We start from the raw sequence: 20,734 nt of genomic DNA on the forward strand, positions 1-20,734 counted from the left end.
GAAGTGGCGTGAGGACTGACAGGAGAGAGAAAGCAAGAGTGGAAGAAGAAGAGGAGGAAAGAGGAGAGAGAAGAAATAAAAATATTTTGTAATTTTACATACTTTGTATATAAGCCAATAAAAGTAACATATCCGCCAATTGATGTTTGATATCATTCATTATTATGGACATATTAGACATCAATATAAATGTATCAGCTAACAAAAGGAACCTATTAGCCAACAAAAGATACATATCAACCAACAAGAGGAGTATATCAGCCAACAAAAGGTACTTATCAGCCAAGAGACGGAACATATCAGCCAACAAATGAAGCATATCAGCCAACAAAAGGATGAAATCAGCAAATAAAAGCAACAGGTAAGCCAACAAAATAAACACATCAGCCAACATAATGAAACATATAAGCCAACAATAAAAATATACATATCATCCAACAAAATAAATATGTCGGCCAACTAAAGAAACATATAAGCCAAATGATGTCTGATATCAGCCAACAAAAGGAAAAAAAAAACATATCACCCAACAAAAGGAATATATTAGCCAATACAAAAATCATATCAGCCAACAAATGAAACATATCAGCCAACACATGAAACATATCAGCCAACTAGTAAAATGTATTAGCCAAGCCTTCCGCACCAAACAGTTCGTGCGTCTATACGCACGCAATACCTTCTCTATTTTTTTTTTTTTTTTTTTTTTTTTTTTGGGTTTTAGACTAAAGTCAATTAATTTGTATAGTTACATCTCTGAATCAACCTTGATCATATGATAAATTGAATTATATTAGTAGAGTAATTATAAAATTTTTGCTTTGTATTAGCAAAGTGTCATGGTGAAGACATTTTTTTTTTTAATCATTGGTGGGATAAAAATATGATCATTAAAATGCTAATGAGCAAGAGGAGTGAGAAAGTGAGTAGAGAGGAAAATAGGAAGTGTTTTTTTCAATGCTCTTTAGTATGTATTTAAAAGCCTACCTAACAAGCTTTCACTATAAGGACAAGCTTTTTCAATATTCTTTAGTAGTGTTGGGATCATTTTCACTGGATTTGGTATAAAGGTCGAATTATTTAAAAATAACCCAAAGGTGGGATTATTTTGGACGGATGTCTCAAATGTGAGATTATTCTGGGCAATTTTTTCTTTATTTAACACCCTTAAGAAATGATTTTATATATTTGTTTATTATTATTTTTATTTATTGCAGCAATGGGTTGAACACTCGGTAGGTGGGAAATTTAGATGAGAAGCAATTGCGGATTGATCCAATGCATGCCGACCTTTGTAGTTATTTGGTGTTATCAGGTTATGCAAATTTTAGAAAGGTGTAATTTTAGAATAGATTTTTTTTTTTTCTACTCCGAGGGAAATTGTTTGACATCATTTTTTGTTTTCAGTTTTTTGTTTTTTTTTTTAAAAACAAAAAACCAAAAACAAGAAACAAGAAAAAGGTGTTTTCACTTTTCTGTTGTCAGTTTTCAAAATTATCATAATTTTAAGTTTGACAAATTTTGATTCATTATATGACATATATTATATGATTTTGAAAAACAAAAAACCAAAAAAACAGAAAACAACAGCAATGCCAAACGAATCCTAATTGTTTGGTGTTCATTCCTATATCTTATCAGCTCTTTTTAATCAATAAACTAGTGAGTAGCCTGGGCGTTGCCCCGGGTTACTACTTTATAACTATGCAACTGTTAATTTTTAAGAGCATCTAATAGTTTGTATGTTAGTATATGTCTTCAATACTTTATAGTATAACATTATTTATTGTGTAAGGTTAAAGCATAATTGACAATAAGTCTAGATGATTAAACAATAACCTTCTTTCTAAGAGGTCAAGTGTTCGAACCTTCTCATCCATATATTTTTTTCAATATAATTGAGACTACTTGTGTGGATGACGTGGCATATTGAGGTGCTAAGTGGATGACGTGGCATAATAAGAAGTTGAGTAAGTGACATGGCGAAATAAGGGGTATACGTGGCGCATAGACGTTTTTAGGAACGCCTTTTGATAGATTAGTATAGATTTACAAAATATACAAAGAGTGTTTTAGTGGTATTCTTTTGTTTACTTGAGGTTTGCATATATATATATATATATATATATATATATAGAAATGGGATCATGTGAGAACCCATGGCTTAGGTGAGAACCATTTTAAAATGAGAACTCATCTAACACCATTCATTTTTATTAGATGAATGGTTCAGATTTATTGTTTCATTAGTGGGAATTCACGTGGACCACCTTCATTAATTGTAATGATTGTTTGTATTATTTTTTTTAATTTTTGTGCATTGGGACACAAAATCTGCCAAAAGCTGTCATTATTACATGTTTTTTATTATTTATTGCATTGAAACACGTTACGTTAAAATGTAGTTGAAGTGTACGTCGTTAATGATGTTTCGTAAAATATATCAAGTGTTTCAATTTATAATATTAATGTTTCATATATATTATTGCTTGTTTCATACAGTTGAGCTCTATATGAACTAGGTGTACTGTGATTTCTTATACCTTATCCGATGTTTCAAAAAATATACCTTATGTTTCATTTTATAGTGCTTATGTTCCATAAAATATATGTGTTGTTTCATATACTAATGATATTGTTTTATACATAAAAATCATTGATGTTTCATATAATATTTCATTCGAATATTATTTATATTGTTCCAGAAATTTGAACTATTGTCTCATAAATATTATACATTGTTCCATACCATATGTGTGAAATGTACCAATGACTGAAATGCATGTTCCCAAGAAAATTAAAAAGCATGTACCAATGACTGAAATGCGTGTTCCCAAGAAAATGCATGGGAAATTGATAATTAATCTCAGCCATCCATTAAGTGTAGTTGGTGTACGTTAATGATGTTTCGTAAAATATATCAAGTGTTTCAATTTATAATATTAATGTTTCATATATATTATTGCTTGTTTCATATAGTTGGGCTCTATATGAACTAGGTTTACTGTGATTTCTTATACCTTATTGATGTTTCAAAAAACATACCTTATGTTTCATTTTATACTACTAATGTTCCATAAAATATATTTATTGTTTCATATACTAATGATATTGTTTTATACATAAAAATCATTGATGTTTCATATAATATTTCATTTGAATATTATTTATATTGTTCCAGAAATATGAACTATTGTCCCATAAATATTATACATTGTTCCATACCATATGTGTGAAATGTACCAATGACTGAAATGCGTGTTCCCAAGAAAATTAAAAAGCATGTACCAATGACTGAAATGCGTGTTCCCAAGAAAATGCATGGGAAAGTGATAATTAATCTCAGTCATCCATTATGTGTAGTTGGTGTACGTTAATGATGTTTCGTAAAATATATCAAGTGTTTCAATTTATAATATTAATGTTTCATATATATTATTGCTTGTTTCATATACTTGGGTTCTATATGAACTAGGTTTACTGTGATTTCTTATACCTTATTGATGTTTCAAAAAACATACCTTATGTTTCATTTTATACTACTAATGTTCCATAAAATATATGTATTATTTCATATACTAATGATATTGTTTTATGAGACAATAGTTCATATTTCTGGAACAATATAAATAATATCCGAATGAAATATTATATTATGTATAAAACAATATCATTAGTATAGGAAACAATACATATATTTTATGGAACATAAGTAGTATAAAATGAAACATAAGATATGTTTTTTTAAACATCAATAAGGTATAAGAAATCAGAGTAAACCTAGTTCATATATAACCCAACTATATGAAACAAGCAATAATATATATGAAACAAGCAATAATATATATTGAAACACTTAATATATTTTATGAAACATCATTAACGTACACTTCAACTACATTTTAACTTAACGTTGACAACACAATTCAATGTAACATTACATTTTTTAATTGAAATAGCGGCAAGTCTTTTTGAAACAATAATAACATCTTTTGAAACATCTCAAAATTATTCCTTTAATACAATAAAATAAGTAATTAATACTGTTCCAATTGGATGATATGCCCGTTATTGTCAATACAATTTATATTGTTCCAGAAATATGAATTATTGTCCCACAAATATTATATATTGTTCCATATATAAGAACTAGTGTTCCAATTACATGATATGCCCCTAGTTTTCGAATTTTAAATATGTCGTTCCAGAATTTTCAACTATTGTACCACATACAGATTTGCTCTTTTTTTGCACTACTTCGAAAATTCTACCAAAAAAATATCAAACGAACTCCAAAAATTCTGAAATTTTGTATGATTATTCTACACAAAAAATAAGCATATTCATAAAAAGAATCGCTTCAAAAGGGTTTTTTATGAGAGAGAAATATTCATTTGAAATCCGTCTTTCCAGATTTGCTCCTTTTTTGCACTATTTCGAAAATTCTACCCAAAAAAATATCAAACGAACTCCAAAAATTATGAAATTTTGTATGCTTATTCTGCACAAAAAAAATAATCAAATTAAAAAAAAAATCGCTTCAAAAGCTTTCTTTATGAGAGAGAAATCTTCATTTGAAATCTGCCTTTATTTCTCTCTCTTCAATGGCTAAATTAAAATGAAACCAGATTTTCCATTTTCTCTCTCTTCAATGGCTGAATCTCTTGGTTTTATAGTACATAAATCGGTGTTTCAATGCAGAAAATAAGGAAAAAAAATTAAAAAGCATGTACTAATGACTGAAATGCGTGTTCCCAAGAAAATGCATGGGAAAGTGATAATTAATCTCAGCCATCCATAATCTCAAAATTGATGGTGTAAGATTGATTCTTATTTTAAGAGGGTTCTCACCTAAGGGGTAGGTTCTCACATGATCCCTCCCCTATATATATATATATATATATATATATATATATATATATATATATATATATATATATATATATATATATATATATATATATATATATATATATATATATATATAATATATATATATATATATATATATATATATATATATAATATATATATATATATATATATATATATATATATATTATATATTATATATATATATATATATATATATATATCCTATGAAAGCATTCTTCTTTCAATTTCATCATACATATTACATATTCTTATATTAATTTAGCTTAGAATGATAGTTTAGGGTGGATAACTACTTAAGATAAAACTAAAAATATACGGAGTATCAATTATAAAAAGTTGTTTTGTTCATTTTGTGTACAAATAAAAATTGAAGCCAAACTTATCATTGAAGCTATTTAGAATGACATAAATACCTTTTCACTATAATGTCTGCAAGTTTTATTTTTTGGCTTAGACCTTTTGAGTTAACGACTGTCATCAATGCGATTTAGTACTTGTATATCATACATAATCAAATTTAGAAAATTAATGCCGATGTTTTAACTTAGAGATCCACTGTGTCAGATACAAGGTGATAATCCCTTGAGTTATCCTCTCCCAGTGATACCAAAACAAAGATGGGATTATACAGCTGCCATCCTCAAAAAAGCTGTTTCAAATCATCTTAGTTGTTCATAATTCGATTTTCAAGAGTAAAATACGAAGAAACTTAATCTTCTTCCTTACCTTACACTAAAACTCTGAAAGCTAGATATTGCCACTCAAGAGTATGTAAATCAACATTTGCATTCCTTGAAAATAGTTCAAAGAGAAAGATTCATAAGAGGTATTTAGCATCCACAATTCCACACATTGCAATCTTCAATGTCACATATCTGTACACATTACCTCTTTCTCTTTCTCTTTTTGGAGAGAAGGCTGCTATATGGTCATTTACCAGCAATATTGTGATGAAGAGCTACAGTGGCCTTGCTAAATAACATAGTGACAAATTGCTATTATATACGAAGTATCTAGCTTAGGTAGACAAATTGCTATTATATACGAAGTATCTAGCTTAGGTAGACAAATTGCTATTATATGCGAAGTATCTAGCTTAGGTACAAAAACAATATGACACCCAACAACAGTTCTAAAGAATGACGACTATTGTGATGGTGTGATTAGTCTTCTCTATACATTCCATATCATCAAATGCCTGCAGTTGAAGAAGCAGAAAATCAAACATGAGCAGCAATAAAAAAAAAGGCATTCAAATCAATCTTGATCCAAATATAATCTGGATTTAAGTTTCATAAGTAATTGCCCACTACTGTATGAGGGCTAACTTTTTCAAATTCTCAAGGAATTCAATTACATCAACAAGACAAAACAACTTCCACAAAATTTCAACTTCGGAATGTAACATTATATCATGGCATTACAGTTTTCATGGGAATTGCACTGTTGGATCTCAATGCAATGACTCAAATATTTTATCTTTTATCATCCAGAACGTCAAACTCTGTTTAGCTTGTGATTAAACCTTTGTTTCTTTTTTTTTAAAGGTGATTAAAGCTTTGTTTAATGCTTATTCATAGCTTTAATCTAGGCCCTATAAACGTGTAAGGGGAGCAAGTTGAAGGTAGGTGGAAAGGGTTACCACCTTCCAAAGCTACATGGGAGGAAGCCACGGCTATACAAGACGGTTTTCCAGCTTTCCACCTTAAGGACAAGGTATTAGTGGAGACACACAACAGGAGTACAAAAGACAGTAGAGTACGGCACAAGTGCGACCAAAAACAGAGTACGAGAGTTGGTGAATCAACTTTGGGATTGATGGGTTACATAATCTAGGTTGTCATAGTAAAAAGGCATTCAGTTGTCATTAGAGTTTGGTTTGGGAGAGCAGAGAACCTCTCGAAAGTTCTCAACAGTCAACGTTGTAGCTTGTAGTTATCATTTAATCTTCTTATAGGAGTACATCAAAGCTATCATCTTCCTTATTCTCTTCTTTTATACTTGCATATTTGAGAATTAACTGGATGGTTGAAGTGAGTTCATTACAGTTCTTTGCTGATTAATACCTACTTAGTGTTAGACTAGTGAGTGTTTAGACCTTTTATTCATGTACTCAGTGTTTATTAAATAAGGATTATCATTTCAAACACAATTTACCCAGAATACATTAGCCTAAAAAAACTAAAATCTGAACTTTGATTATGGATCAATATGGCTTACCAAAAAGGAGAGAATCACTGAGGTACGTTGCATCTATCCACAACCACCAAGATTTCATCCTAGGTGTCTTCCTTCAAAAGCTGGCAAACAATTAAAAATTAGAAATTAAAACAATAGTAAGAATATTCATTGAAGATATAATGCAAACACTTCTTTCTTCTCTCATTCTTTTCGATTCTCTTCTTCACTCGTTTTCTATATTTTTTTCTATCTTCTTCAAAGAGTTACAGTAATATTAAGGGGATCATTATCTCCTATATCAGAGTAATATACTTTGCAGCTGCCCCCTACAGCAAAGATACATCCCACATCTCATGTGCCTGTGCTAATGGCCCTCTGAGATCAGCCCTAACAGACCTCTATTTTAAATTATGATGTGTTTAGTTTTCTTTTTTTTTTCTTTTTCTTTTTTTTTTTAAATGCCTAGCTACCTTATACATGAAATAGTCTTTTTAACTCCGCTTCATGCCATATCAAGATTGATCATGATCTCATACCAAATTCTTGGGAACTGTAAGAGAAAACCCCCTTGGTCTCTTTCTCATTACCATCAAGCCTTATATATACAGTACATTAGGAATTTAGGATAGCAAGGCCTAAATCTAGGAACAATTAAAGTACTCAAGTTAAGGCTATATTCAAGGAACAGTTGCAATACTCTAGCTACAAACTAGAAACCAAAAATATTACAAAGTAAAAAGTAAAAATAAAAATTGTACTGCCCTTGTGAAACCAGATTATTACAAATTCAAATATGAGATATGCAAAATAATTCGTTTACATATTTGTTGTCAGGAATCAAACAACGCAATATCATTATAACATTTCCTATTTGCAAGATTAATAATGTGCTCCTAAAATGTAATCGGGAGTCATTGCCAGCATATAATAAGGAAAAGGACCAGAGCACGATAAATTGAAGAGGGATAGAACTTTCACTATGATAATGTGCTCCTAACAACATCAATGACATTTTGTTTGTACAATGCACTAGTAATTGGTGGGATATAAGCTTCCTTCGTAGTTTTCTCCTATTTCAAATGTTATGCTTTTGCTTACTTAAATAATTTGTATCTCTATCTTTATTTTATTAAATTGTCATATGGAGTACAATTGACAACTTCTGTTTTGCTATATATATAATGGTTATTGCTCAATAAATTCAACAGCCATGCCCCTCAGTTGAAATTAAAGTATTAGAATTATATTTGACAGTTATATAGACTATCGCACCAAGAAAACTAAATGGACTATAAATTTATAGAGCTCATATAGTCTCCAAGTATATAGAAGCATTCCAAATTCTACATCAATGGATATTATTCTCATTGTATGTGAATGACACATGAGTGCAAAACAAAAGTCATACCTTAAAATCTTATACTGAACATTGATTAATTTTAATTTTTAATTGTCAAACATTAGTCAAGGTTGCATTGTGTGCCATTTGTTCATATTTGTCTTTATTAACATAAGGAAACTAAACAACCATTTGTTCACACTAGCTAACTATGCATGGATCATCTTAACTAATGAGTACTTAAATTTTGAATTTTTGATAACTAATTCATCAAACGAGTTACCAACATTAGTCAATTGAAGTTGAAAGTATAACCCTATATTTATGTGCATACTTTGTGTCACCATTTTATTGGTTCGAAATAATTATATATTCAGGTAAAATCAAGTCATATACATTATGATAGTGATACGGAGAAATTAACTTCAATTGTTCAAAACGAGAGCAACATTATACAATAGATCTATAATCTACATCAATGGAAAAAAATTCATTCAATTTTTTTTCTGTTGAAGTGAAGGTAACAAGCAATATGATGCCCTATCTTGATAGCTGCCACATCTCATTGTGTTGCTGTTTTTTACCTTCTTAACATGGTTTAATGTTATAAATTACAACATCTATTCAGAAGTTATCTTTCCTCATATATAATTCCCTTTTGGGTTCACTGGAAAAAATATTTTAAAACAATTAAACAGATTGAAAGATGTTGATTATACACTTATAAGTTATAACACATACATGCTAAAATTACAGGGAGTACAAGATTATAGCTGAGGCAAAACATGAACCATCTTTAACAAGCATTAGCAATTCAACAGCACATGTTTTAAAGTTGTAGATAGTATTTAAGTAGCAGTGAGGTGCAATGCTTCTTTAAGAAATGAAATTACAAACTTTCAATTCAAAAATAGCAGCAAAGGACATACCTCAAGAATCATTGAAGTGTCAGGCCTTTCATTAAAATCCTCTTCAAGTAGACTTCTGATTATATCTTCCTTAAAACCATCCAAACATGCTTTCACCAAGTATTCAGTTCTCTTTTCAGGATCTCCGAGAACTTCAAATTTTTCTTGGCTTGTGCCAAACTCAAATCCAACCAACATTTCTAACAGAATCATACCTAAACTGAACATATCAGAATATAGAGTGAATGGCTTTTCTGGCGATTTCAGTTCGGGTGCGGTGTATATGCCTCTTGCAATAGGAAAGTTTGTAGCTTCTTTTAAGGAACATGCTGCAATTCATCACAGATTCAAATCTTAAAAACCTTCTATTGAAGATCAGGTATAAAAAGACAACATGTTGACTTACATACCTAGTCCAAAATCACCAATTTTGACCACATTGCCTTTAAGAAAAACATTGGAAGGTTTGAGATCACCGTGCCTAATCTTTTTTGAGTGAATGTGGTCCAAACCACTAACAATTTGCTTAAACATACTCCATAACTCTTCAACCTCCATTTTTTTTTCCTTGAGAATCTTGTCTAAGGATGTATTACACAATTCTAATTGGATGTACAAACAAGGAGCCTCTGCTTCATCTTCAGCTTCAATGGATTCGTCAGAATCCTCATACAAACCCACAATTGAGGGTTCTATCCAGGCAGAATATTATTGTGAGATATCTCTGCTAAACAGAGAACCTCACTGCACAAGTTTTAAAAAAAATAGATATTAGAGATAATAAATAATATACTTCGTATTATATACACAAAATTATTTGAGAAAATAATTACTTTATGACAATGTCATAGCAAGCTTCACCAGCATCCAGGATTATCTTTTTTACTGCATATTCCTTCCTATCCAATTTATTGATGCATCTAACAACCACGCCAAATCCACCGCTCCCGATTTTCCGAATTTCATCAAATTCAGTCAGGAGTCTAGATTCTAACCCCTTTGATCCAGTTTCGGACTTTCTAATTGATTTTCCGGATTTAGGACAAAATATCATCATCTCCTGTTCACAAATTAATCCTTTCTATCAAATAATAATAATACTGTATAATAATAAAAGCATAAAATAAGAGGAAAACAAACAAGAATCAATAATCCAGACTCTTAACAGGCCAATATTAAAGCAGCAACAATCAACAAAACAGCCGATACAATTCGCAGAAATTGAACATCAATAATTCAAACCGAAGTAAATTCAGAAAAATCGATAATCAACCTTAATTCTTCAGCAATAATATTAACAATCTCCCGCTTGCAAATCTTGTTATAATACTGATCAATCCGAATAAGAAAGAAAGCAGCAACAATCAACAAATCAGCCGATATACTTCGAAATCACTATAGAATCTAATAATTGAAGGTAATTTGAAATTTTAAATGAAACATGTTTAAACAAAATTGATTTTAAATCGTGAAGAAAATTGAATTATCAAGTAGAACAACAAATCCAAAGGAACCATTGCACCACAAACTAACTTGCAACAACTGAAATTTCCTCTCATTGTAGTACCGATATTATCAAGAAAAATATAAAATCCTCACGCAATTATATTGTAATACTTCCGAATGAAGAGAATATCAAAATAAGGAATTAATTGCTTCTGAAATTCAAAAAGTGGGGAAGAGAAATATATTTGAGACCTTGAATCGGGGTAGAAAGAATGGAAGAGAGATGAAATGCAGAAATCAATTGAAAATTGAAGAAAAAGAAACTGAAATTGAGAGGCGGCTTCAATGGAGAACTCTGAGTGCGCTTCAATGGAGAACTCTTAGTGCGCTTCAATGTGAATGAAATCAAAAGCCCCTATTTCAATTGAGAAAGTTAGGGTTTATGCAAAGGGTGTGATTGGGGAAAAGAGGTGAATTGGAGGTGATGGAGTGATTGAAGGGTGGCGAAAAGAGGTCGCCGGCGACGGTGATTAGTCGGTGGTGGTTGTGGGGTTCGGAGGTGCGGGCTGCAGGGAGAATGAGTGAGCCGTGGGTTCGTAGGAGCCGTGGAGTGACTTTTTTAATTTTTATATTTGTTAAAACATGCGGGTTGCTGATAGGCTTCAAACGAGGAGCTAATATGATAATGGAAAGTTATATCATATTTCAAGAACCTACATGTTTAGCTAATATGACAACAATGAAACAAGTCCATTCTCACTATCAACAATTTCATTAACTCTTAGTACTGCATACAACTATCAACATACTAGTACGGCATTACCATCAACAATTTCATCATTATTTTCACAAAAATAAACCATAAAACCATCAACAATTTCATCAAAAATAAACCACATTATTTTCGTCAATTATGTATCACATTACCATCAACAATTTCGTCTACATTGTTCTTCAATAATGTACTACATTATCATCAACAATTATCAACAATTTATCACATTTTCATTACTAATTAGCAACAAATTAATACAATTTACATCACATTTTGCTACAACATACAAAAACTACCAACTATTCAATGTAAAATTATACTACGAATTTAGGGTTTACCTGGATTTAGAGAGTGAGTGAGTGAGTGAGAGAGTGAGCAACAGCTTCCCTTCACTTGGGCGGTGGCAGCGGCGGTGGTTCGGTGTTTGTGAGAATGAGAGTTGCTTTAGTGAGAGAAAGAGTGTACAATGCGGTTGTGAGAATGTGAAAAACGCACCAGAATCTGGGTTAATGCCCCGCAAGAAACGCTGCCTAAGGCAGAGTTTATTGTTCAGAAATAAAACGCTGCCTCAGGCCGCGTTTTATTCTGTACAATAAACGCTGCCTGAGGCAGCGTTTCATTTAAACGTATAAACGCTGCCCCAGGCAGCGTTTTACAGTATTGGGGTTTTTTTTTTTAATAAATTATGAAATACGAAGTTTGGCCAACAAAAGTCAAACAAGTAAAACGCTGTCCGAGACAGCGTTTAACTTCTTGAATTTTTTTTTAAAAAAAAACTGGGTGTAAAACGTTGTCCGACCCCAAAAGCTTAGTTTGGGAAATACTTTTGCCACGAGACCAATTTGGTAAATACTTTGCCAAATTAGCTCACTTTCGTAAAAAGTCCCTTCAAACGAGGAGCTATAGCTCGCTCGAGTCTGTCGTGGTCCGTGGACTTCAATGGATGCGAGCTATGGCTTCAAACGGTGCTTGTGGTTAGCAAATACAGGTCGAATCCCACGGGGAGACAGGTTCATGGACATGCAGTTCACCATTTCTCAACAGGACATTAAAAATCTTGAATGAGATACTCATCCATTCCTTCATGATTAGAACTCAAAAGATTAAAAAAAACGGCGACACCCTGAATCATTTCAATCTCCCAACAAGAAATCAAAATCAATTGGGGTTCTTATGTGTCCTATTTCATCCAAATTAAGTTCCTTCCAAAAAGAGAGTTTTTAACTTTCATCTTACATCCTCAAAACATAGGATCTTCATCAACCAACATCGTCCAAGTGTCAAAAGGCGGAAACATTTCATCGTTCCACATACCAGATTTAAGCGATCATGCGTTACTACCCATAGCTCTCAAGGTATACTTTGAGTGGTTAATTGGGAATGCAACCGTTGCAAACTTATTTACAAAGTTAGATACGATTTCAGATTTCAATTACCTGATGCCCATGGTAGTAAATAGAACACCAATTATTGTGCTATCGGAAACAACAGTGTCTAAGATGATGGCAAATTGGATATTGACCGACCTTAATCCTTGACACTTGTCTGTTGTAGAGCCAAAAGGAATTTCTAGAGGAATTACAGTCATCAACTTAAGTAACAAATGCAATATGGTTAACGTGAAAACAAATCCTAATGAATGGAAAAGCATTGTAGTAGTTTGTACTTGTTTGGATTTGAATTAGTTATTTCAGGATTTCTATTTTATTTTTTTTATTTTTTATTTTTTATTTTTTTTTTGCTTTATGAAATAATAGCAGCAATGCTATTTTGGTGGTCCTCCTGTTAGACCTTCTTATGTAGCAATATTGTGATATGAATGATTATTACTTGTTGAAAAATATATCATGTTTACCACAAGATTAACATTATGGCAGCACGGCCATAAGCATACCAAAAAAACATCATCAACGACATCATAATTTTACTGCAAAATTATAACCATTGAGAAATTCATCACATTTTCAGCAAAGCAAAAATAGAAGCGAAATAGATGGCTAACATACAGCATTTTGTAAATGCTTCTAGGGGTAACAATCTGCAAATCCTCTCGATTACCAGCTAGTTTCTTACCAAAAAAGTAAGACATTATTGTAGATGAAAAATTACTAGTTTACACACAGATGAGGCCCTCGGAACTTTGAATAGCCATCCAATTGCAGCAATTGTTGTTTCACTAACCCTACCCTTCAAATTGATTTTGAGCACCTTCAAGTTTATGGCATTGTTCAACAGATATTCCAGCAGTATCTTATCAGCATTCACCAAATTAAAGAAGCTGATGTTGATAACTTCAAGTGTTGGTATTGGACATTTGGGCAAACAAGTTGGAAGTACTGGAGGCTCTGGACAGTTGCATAAGTAATCAAGGGTGAAGAGATTAAGTTCTAGAGGACCTTGTCCTACCGAGTAATCAAGATAGACGAGATTAGGGGCACGCTGCAAGATCCATAACACAAGATACCGCCATGAAAAGTTTAAGCATTTGATTGAACACTGGTAGCCACTTACATCAAATGGTTCAAGTGTGGAAACAAGGGCAGTTGATCGTGCTCAGTTCCTCCAAGAGTAGCCTTAAAGTTGATGAGATGCAAAACAAAGGTAGAAATATCATCAGATATTGAAAGAAAAACAGTGAAAAATTCTAAGTAAGAAGTAGTAATATTAGCTCATACCTCTATTGTATCAACTTGTAATCGTAAAGTCATCAAGCTAGAAACTTGTTGAAGGATTTTAAACAATTGTACACAGAAGTAATCACGGTGTCGGATGATAAGTCTAGCTTCAGCTAGTGAGGGCATGTTGCCAAACTTCTAGTCTGATAAAAAACTTTCGATACAAAGATATTCAAGACTTGGAGCACCTACAATTGTAACTTCAGACTACAAGTGTGGAAACAATTGTAACTTCATTTCCTCTGGAATATGTATCGAGATTTAATCGCTTTAGAGATGAAGAATGAATACATATATTTTGCAATCCTCTGCAATGCTGAATAATTAATTCTTCAAGTCGAGGCAACCTCATCAAGATATCATTCAAAGAAAAATCATCTGAAAAATTAATGTGTGTGAAGTGTAGAAAGTTAACAGATTTGGTAGATGAATTGGATTTCGAAGAGGGGAATCGAAACCCGTCAACTTTAACACCATAAGTTTCTCATTCGAAAAAGTCTCTGATGGTAGTATTCCCTCATCTAATAATTGAAGATCTATCTCAACAATATCCCGTCGCATTATATTCCTAATCCATGAATGATAATGGAGGGCATTGAAGCAATTAAGCTGAAACAGCCTTAGTAATTGTGTATCATTACAGATCAAGACTCTATTTACAGTTTAGATACGTAGTATTTAGATTGTCAATTGAAGACCTTTGTAAAAGAGAGGGTTATATTCCCAATTTCCTTCAGTCCATGTAATTCTCGATTTCTCTATTACAATTTACAAGTGTAGTTTATTGGTCGAGGGAAGTGAAGGGTGAACATTGAAACATATTCCTAAAATGTAAGCTCTACACTGTACGGAGTATCATGTAATTGAAGGTGTGGAGTTAAGTAACATATAACGGCAAGGGGGAAAGAGAAAGAGACCGCCCGCGCCCTGTTCACCGACGACCAGGATGAGGAGATGTTCGATGCGGAGGCAGCCGATTTGGCTGATGATCAAACGTCCCCATCCACTCCTGTAGATGATGGGCATCGCGATGAGTCGGAGGACGAGCCACGGGATGAGTCACAGCTCCCGTTTTTGGACCCTACTACGCTGTGGTAAGTAAATATCATGATATGGAAGATCAGATACATTTGTTTTATATTACATATTTCGAACTTGTTTAACATTGTTGTTTCCCGTTTGTGATAGGTTCGATGATCCTAAGGTTCAGAGTGCGGTATCCGGTACGATTACTGGATACTACCGAGGCCCTTGGAGGAACTTCTTCGAAGTGCCTCCAGCTACGAAGGAACACTGGTGGAACTTGTTCGGCTTATGATATTTTTGGGTCTTGGTTAATACATGTTTTAGCTATTGTATTGATTTAGTTTTGTGTATAACTTTTGTATTTTATCATTTGCAGGCACAATACAGATGGGCACCTCAGATGGACGAGCTAGTGAGGATCACATTCCGGAGGAGGGTAGCCACACGCCTGCGTGACATGTTCCACACCATCACGCACAAGATGAAAGGCGCCAGGCCAAGTTGGTTGAGTGTGGAGCTCCACAAGCAGATGATGGACATTGTTGCTAACGATACAACTTACAAGGAGAGGTCGGCACAGAACCAGAAGAACAGAAGGGGCGGTTCTATGGAAAATCCCGTCTGAGGGACCCACTTTCAGGGTTCGTTGGCAGCTACCCAACATGAAAAAAGGATGGTAAGTTTGTTTAAAAATATCTTATATTACAAGACATTTGTGATTTCAATGTAACAAGGGTTTGACATGGTTAACGATTATTCCTTTTTTTTTTGTATCAAAGGCGGCGAAGAACAAGGGCCAGCTACCAACAGCTCCTGAGCTGTTTCTGAAGACACACTTCAAGGAATTTCCTGGGAAAGGCACAGTGCCAGTAAACCCCACAGCTCAGCAGATGGCGGTAACAAATTCCCTAAACTTTTTTCCTTGGTTCATTATTCATGAATAGGTGTAGATAAAGAAATAGTTCATTAAGTTCAATTTGGCTCGAAATGTGTCCCAAAACGTATGGACTTGTATTTTTTTGTGATTCAAGTCATGAACCCCTTAGAATGCCTAAAATATGCATGTTTAGAGAAATAAATAGGTCATTTGGTTGAAACGTAGTAAATGGGCTAAGACTAGGTCATATACTTCATAGTTGGTTCAATTTGGCTCGAAATGCGTCCCAAAACGTATGGACTTGTACTTTTTTGTGATTTCAAATCATGAACCCCTTATAATGCCTAAAATATGCATGTTTAGAGAAAGAAATAGGTCATTTGGTCGAAAATGTAGTAAATGGGCTAAGAATAGGTCATATACTTCATAGTTGGTTCAATTTGGCTCGAAATGCGTCCCAAAACGTATGGACTTGTATTTTTTTGTGATTTCAAGTCATGAACCCCTTAGAATGCCTAAAATATGCATGTTTAGAGAAAGAAATAGGTCATTTGGTCGAAAACGTAGTAAATGGGCTAAGAATAGGTCATATACTTCATAGTTGGTTCAATTTGGCTCCAAATGCCTCCCAAAACGTATGGACTTGTATTTTTTTGTGATTTCAAGTCATGAACCCCTTAGAATGCCTAAAATATGCATGTTTAGAGAAAGAAATAGGTCATTTGGTCGAAAACGTAGTAAATGGGCTAAGAATAGGTCATATACTTCATAGTTGGTTCAATTTGGCTCCAAATGCGTCCCAAAACGTAGGGACTTGTAGTTTTTTGTGATTTCAAGTCATGAACCCCTTATAATACCTAAAATATGAATGTTTAGAGAAAGAAATAGTTCATTTGGTCAAAAACATAGAAAATGGGCAAGGAATAGGTCATATAGGCCATAGTTGGCTCAATTTGGCTCCAAAATGCGTCCCAAACCATAGGGAGTTGTATTTTTTTGGCATTTCAAGACATGTACCCCTTAGACTACCTGTAATAGAGATTTTTAGAGAAATTAATAGTTCATTTGGTCAAAAAAATAGAAAATGGGCAAGGAATAGGTCATATAGGCCATAGTTGGCTCAATTTGGCTCAAAATGCGTCCCAAACCTTAGGGACTTGTAGTTTTTTGTGATTTCACGGCCTGTACCCCTTATAACACCTAAAATATGCATGTTTAGAGAAAGAAATAGTTCATTTGGTCAAAAACATAGAAAATGGGCAAGGAATAGGTCATATAGGCCATAATTGGCTCAATTTGGCTCAAAATGCGCCCCAAACCTTAGGGACTTGTAGTTTTTTGTGATTTCACGGCCTGTACCCCTTATAATACCTAAAATATGCATGTTTAGAGAAAGAAATAGTTCATTTGGTCAAAAACATAGAAAATGGGCAAGGAATAGGTCATATAGGCCATAGTTGGCTCAATTTGGCTCAAATTGCGTCCCAAACCTTAGGGACTTGTAGTTTTTTGTGATTTCACGGACTTTACCCCTTATAATACCTAATATATGTATGTTTAGTGAATGAAATAGTTCATTTGGTCAAAAACATAGAAAATGGGCATGGAATACGTCATATAGGCCATAGTTGGCTCAATTTGGCTCAAAATGCGTCCCAAACCTTAGGGACTTGTAGTTTTTTGTTATTTCACGGCCTTTACCCCTTATAATACCTAAAATATGCATGTTTAGAGAAAGAAATAGTTAATTTGGTCAAAAACATAGAAAATGGGCAAGGAATAGGTCATATAGGCCATAGTTGGCTCAATTTTGCTCCAAAATGCGTCCCAAACCTTAGGGACTTGTAGTTTTTTGTGATTTCACGGCCTGTACCCATTATAATACCTAAAATATGCATGTTTAGAGAAATAAATAGTTCATTTGGTCAAAAACATAGAAAATGGGCAAGGAATAGGTCATATAGGCCATAGTTGGCTCAATTTGGCTCAAATTGCGTCCCAAACCTTAGGGACTTGTAGTTTTTTGTGATTTCACGGCCTGTACCCCTTATAATACCTAATATATGTATGTTTAGTGAATGAAATAGTTCATTTGGTCAAAAACATAGAAAATGGGCATGGAATACGTCATATAGGCCATAGTTGGCTCAATTTGGCTCAAAATGCGTCCCAAACCTTAGGGACTTGTAGTTTTTTTTTATTTCACGGCCTGTACCCCTTATAATACCTAAAATATGCATGTTTAGAAAATGAAATAGTTCATTTGGTCAAAAACATAGAAAATGGGCAAGGAATAGGTCATATAGGCCATAGTTGGCTCAATTTGGCTCCAAAATGCGTCCCAAACCTTAGGGAGTTGTATTTTTTTGGTATTTCAAGGCATGTACCCCTTAGACTACCTGTAATAGAGATGTTTAGAGAAATTGTTCATTTGGTCAAAAACATAGAAAATGGGCAAGGAATAGGTCATATAGGCCATAGTTAGCTCAATTTGGCTCCAAAATGCGTCCCAAACCTTAGGGAGTTGTATTTTTTTGGCATTTCAAGGCATGTACCCCTTTGACTCCCAAGTTCAAGCCCAACTACAAGCCCAAATGGAAGAAATGGAGAAGAGGCTGGAAGAAAGTATGACGGGTCGTTACGCCAATGACCCATGTTCCAACGTGCGACCTCCATTTCGAGATCCCAGGGATGACGACCCGGGGTTTGGTGGAGCTGGCCAGGGCTCTCGCGCTATTGTATAGCCCATTAACTTAGTGTTTATTGTAAATATTGGAATTAATATATATATATATATATATATATATATATATATATATATATTTGCACAAATTATTTAATGAGTAATATAATATACGAAGCAGGAAATTCAGGTTTGTCCCGGAGGAAAATATATAGCCAAATATAGAAATTTATCTCATACCAAGAAAGAAAAGTTCCGACGGAATTCTAATCCCTCGGAAAATTTGAGCTTCCAACGGAAATTAAATCCCTCGGAACAGGTTACCTTCCGACGGAATAGTTTTCCCTTGGAAAAGGGGACCTTCCGACGGAAATTATCCCTCGTAACTTTCCCTTTTTCCGACGGAATTTTCCCTCGGAAACGTGGGGCCTTCCGACGGAAATTTCCGTCGGAAAAGGGGAAAATTCCGAGGGATTCCAATTCGTCGGAAGCTTGCGACGGACTTCCAATTCTGGTCAAACTAAGGTTCCGAGAAACTAAATTCCGTCGGAAATTCCCTTGGTAATGATGTTTCCGACGGAAAATCCCTCGGTATTACCCAAATTTCCTACAAAGGGGTCTCCAACAGTGAGTTCCGACGGAATTCCGTCGGAAACTGGATTTTCCGACGGATTTTTAATGTTTTCCGACGGAATTTGTCCCTCGTAAATTAGCTGTTTTCTTGTTGTGGGTGCACTTTTTGATAATATTTCTCTTCCCCACTTTTTGAATTTCAGAAGCAATTAATTCCTTATTTTGATATTCTCTTCATTCGGAAGTATTACAATATAATTGCGTGAGGATTTTATATTTTTCTGATAATATCGGTACTACAATGAGAGGAAATTTCAGTTGTTGCAAGTTAGTTTGTGGTGCAATGGTTCCTTTGGATTTGTTGTTCTACTTGATAATTCAATTTTCTTCACGATTTAAAATCAATTTTGTTTATAAACATGTTTCATTTAAAATTTCAAATTACCTTCAATTATTAGATTCTATAGTGATTTCGAAGTATATCGGCTGATTTGTTGATTGTTGCTGCTTTCTTTCTTATTCGGATTGATCAGTATTATAACAAGATTTGCAAGCGGGAGATTGTTAATATTATTGCTGAAGAATTAAGGTTGATTATCGATTTTTCTGAATTTACTTCGGTTTGAATTGTTGATGTTCAATTTCTGCGAATTGTATCGGCTGTTTTGTTGATTGTTGCTGCTTTAATATTGGCCTGTTAAGAGTCTGGATTATTGATTCTTGTTTGTTTTCCTCTTATTTTATGCTTTTATTATTATACAGTATTATTATTATTTGATAGAAAGGATTAATTTGTGAACAGGAGATGATGATATTTTGTCCTAAATCCGGAAAATCAATTAGAAAGTCCGAAACTGGATCAAAGGGGTTAGAATCTAGACTCCTGACTGAATTTGATGAAATTCAGAAAATCGGGAGCGGTGGATTTGGCGTGGTTGTTAGATGCATCAATAAATTGGATAGGAAGGAATATGCAGTAAAAGGAATATGCTGGTTGTGTGTGGCTGTGCGAGAGTGTGTGCGAGGGGCTGGCAAGCTAGCAAGCAACGTCAAGACAAGCATGCGTGGCTTGCTAGCAGCACGCATGCTAGGCATTGTGTGCGAGAGAGATGCGTGCTGCGCATGATGTGGAAGTGCGGTGCGTGGCGAGAGGCCAGCAGGCGTGGCGAGAGGCCAGCATGCGTGGCTCGCTAGCAGCACGCATGCTGGGCCTTGCGAGCAGCGATGATGCGTGGGATGCCAGCACCAGCGCCAGTACGCACCAGCGCCAGCGCCAGCACGCACCAGCCAGCACCAGCGCCAGCACGCACCAGCAAGCATCAGCGATGCTTCTCGGCTTGTGCTAGCATGCTGGG

At 34.0% G+C, this 20,734-nt stretch overlaps 1 protein-coding gene across 5 annotated transcripts; it reads right to left on the reverse strand.

Annotated features, from left to right (window-relative positions):
* Window positions 1–5,666: 5,666 nt before the first annotated feature.
* On the reverse strand, window positions 5,667–11,479 carry LOC110706062 (interferon-induced, double-stranded RNA-activated protein kinase-like). 5 transcript variants are annotated; one of them, XR_002508230.1, is made up of 7 exons: window positions 11,023–11,479; window positions 10,598–10,653; window positions 10,158–10,384; window positions 9,735–10,068; window positions 9,346–9,653; window positions 7,117–7,196; window positions 5,667–6,094 (listed from the first exon to the last, which is right to left on the reverse strand). XR_002508230.1 is itself a non-coding variant. In XM_021883972.1 (6 exons), exons 3-5 carry the CDS (start codon window positions 9,880–9,882, stop codon window positions 7,176–7,178), a joined length of 477 nt encoding a protein of 158 aa, XP_021739664.1. In that variant the 5' UTR covers window positions 9,883–10,068; window positions 10,158–10,384; window positions 11,023–11,479; the 3' UTR covers window positions 5,667–6,094; window positions 7,117–7,175. The 5 variants fall into 5 exon arrangements, 4 of the variants coding, with proteins under 4 accessions (XP_021739664.1, XP_021739663.1, XP_021739662.1 ...); XM_021883972.1 differs by lacking the exon at window positions 10,598–10,653; XM_021883971.1 differs by having other exon boundaries at window positions 10,158–10,653.
* Between the last annotated feature and the right edge of the window lie 9,255 nt (window positions 11,480–20,734).

The sequence above is a fragment of the Chenopodium quinoa genome, unplaced genomic scaffold, assembly GCF_001683475.1.
Source record: "Chenopodium quinoa cultivar QQ74 unplaced genomic scaffold, ASM168347v1, whole genome shotgun sequence".
In the NCBI taxonomy this organism is placed as follows: domain Eukaryota; kingdom Viridiplantae; phylum Streptophyta; class Magnoliopsida; order Caryophyllales; family Amaranthaceae; genus Chenopodium; species Chenopodium quinoa.

Coding starts and splice junctions, on each gene's coding strand:
- LOC110706062 (XM_021883972.1), bottom strand. CDS start 9,882: ATGGAGGTTGAAGAGTTATGGAGTATGTTTAAGCAAATTGTTAGTGGT. Junction 9,654..9,734: donor AATTGGTGATTTTGGACTAG/GTATGTAAGTCA, acceptor GATGAATTGCAG/CATGTTCCTTAAAAGAAGCT. Junction 7,197..9,345: donor ACACTTCAATGATTCTTGAG/GTATGTCCTTTG, acceptor ATTGTTTGCCAG/CTTTTGAAGGAAGACACCTA.